We start from the raw sequence: 1,997 nt of genomic DNA, 5'->3' as shown, positions 1-1,997 counted from the left end.
TTGAATTTCGAATTCTTCTACAATCGCTCCTTTCATTAACAACTCTTTTACTTCTTTTTCTACCAACTCTGACAGCTCCGAGCTGAACTTTATCATTGGTGGACAGTGAAACTGTACCGGCTCTTCTATGAAGTCTATTCGATAACCCAAAACCGTCTGCAACACCCAAGGATCCCTTGTTAATACACACCAATTCTTGTAAAATTGGGCAAGTCTGCCGCCCAACCTTACAAGGGTAACCAAAGGGTCTTGTCTTACCTGCCCTTCTCGGCCTTCTATTTCCCCTAGCACTTCCTCTCTCCTTCTGAGGATAGAATCCTCCAGGTTGATATCCAGTCTGTTGTTGCTAATTATAGTTGTAATTTCTGAATCCTCTGGCAAACGAGGCCCTTGTGATTCCTTGACCACGCCCGGGAAAACAACCGCGACTTCTCCCGGCCCTTCCAAAAACCCGACGGTCAAAAACGTTCTTAATATCTCTCTGAGATTTCTCCAAAGAACTGAAAGCACCCGTATATTGGCTCATCTCTTTAATAAAAGCTTCTCCAAAAGCATTCCATTCGCATCGGATCCACCCTCATTGTTGGCCAATTCCACCAACTTTGGATCCATTTTTAAAAGAATGCTCTTCCTTCTTTCAACTGAAATTGCGGTGTTCGCGTTACCCAACAAACACACCGCTCTCTGAATCCACTCTCTTAGTTCTTCTATGTCCAGATCTTTCTTATCAACATATGCCTCCTCAGCCATATCGAATATTTTTGTTAAAGGACCTGTTAGGTCAAGCAATCTATCCTGACACATCTTCAACCCTTTATCCAATCCCTTCTTGGGATCCCTACCACCTTTTGCTACAAAAGCAATAATCTTTGCATCAAGCTCAGGTGTCAAAGCAATCTTATTTGCTAAACTTGGTCTAGGACACTCTGAACGAAGTCTCAACCTCACGTCCTTAGGTATCTGTTTTCTGAGCCACATCTGGACATACTCTGCAACATGTGGAGCCGGGCTCCATTCAGGTGATAACGGGTGCTTTATCATCATAGGATCAAGCATAGACTCCCCTAAAGAATCTATTACCCCAGCACTCTCTTCATGTCTCTCTTTTGTTCTAGACTCAATGTTTTTATCCTTATCCTTATCCACCATTTCAACTTCTGAATCAAAATATGAAGAACAACTTGACTCTATTTCCGCACTACCCGAAGACTCATCACATAATACGTTAGTATGTCTTTTACTACCATGACCTCTTTCTCGGTCACCATGTGTGTCCTTGACACCTGCCTGTTTTGCACGTTTCCGCAAAATACCCGAGTCTTGGTATGCAGCTTTTGCTTTTTTACAACCCAAACCTTCTGAATCCACGTTCTTTCTCTTCCTATTCACTTTTCCACCTTTCCTCTCCAGCACCGGAGCTTCACCAGCTGACCAAAAATGTTCCTCCTGGGTATTAAAACCACTACCCTTCTTAAATTCTTCAAATTGTTTATCAATTCTTGAATCCAAATCACTCGCAAACTTGTTTAACATAAGAGTAATTCTCTCCTCCATAATTAAATTTGCTTGTGTCAAAGCATTAACTTCTGACATCCTGAAATACTCTAATTTACAAACTCTCTATTCAGACTACTCTAACACCTAAAACTCATAAATTAATAATATATAACTTGTATTCAACTTAATATAATGTCCGACCTTCAAATCTGCCCTTTCTCCGTTTTAAAACTATTAATTTCAACAGCAAACACTGAAAAATATAAACGCTCCTAATATCACCGATTTCTTTGCTATAAATACAGCTTTCTAGTACTCCAGAATCTTCCGACTCTCCTCGCCTGAAACCCTCTAGTCAGTTTCAGTCAGAAACAGAAACTCGACGCATACGTCATTTCCGAAGCATGTACATGGACGTTGACCTCTGCACATGCGTTCAACAACATGCAGACACCTAGAATGCTCCTGCCAAGGCTGCTCTGAATGGAATCCTCCTACGT

The 1,997-nt window shown here is 41.4% G+C and overlaps 1 protein-coding gene across 1 annotated transcript; it reads right to left on the bottom strand.

The window, feature by feature from the left end:
* Positions 1–522: 522 nt before the first annotated feature.
* Positions 523–1,593, bottom strand: LOC147692716 (uncharacterized). The gene has a single exon (XM_086936823.1). It carries the CDS (start codon positions 1,591–1,593, stop codon positions 523–525), a length of 1,071 nt encoding a protein of 356 aa, XP_086792949.1.
* Between the last annotated feature and the right edge of the window lie 404 nt (positions 1,594–1,997).

Source organism: Lissotriton vulgaris, chromosome 9, assembly GCF_964263255.1.
Source record: "Lissotriton vulgaris chromosome 9, aLisVul1.2, whole genome shotgun sequence".
NCBI lineage: Eukaryota > Metazoa > Chordata > Amphibia > Caudata > Salamandridae > Lissotriton > Lissotriton vulgaris.
The sequence above is the reverse complement of the archived record's forward strand: the minus strand, read 5'-3'. Positions and strand labels throughout refer to the sequence as shown.

Bases quoted from the DNA above. Each gene is read 5' to 3' on its own strand.
- LOC147692716 (XM_086936823.1), bottom strand. From the start codon at position 1,593: ATGTCAGAAGTTAATGCTTTGACACAAGCAAATTTAATTATGGAGGAG.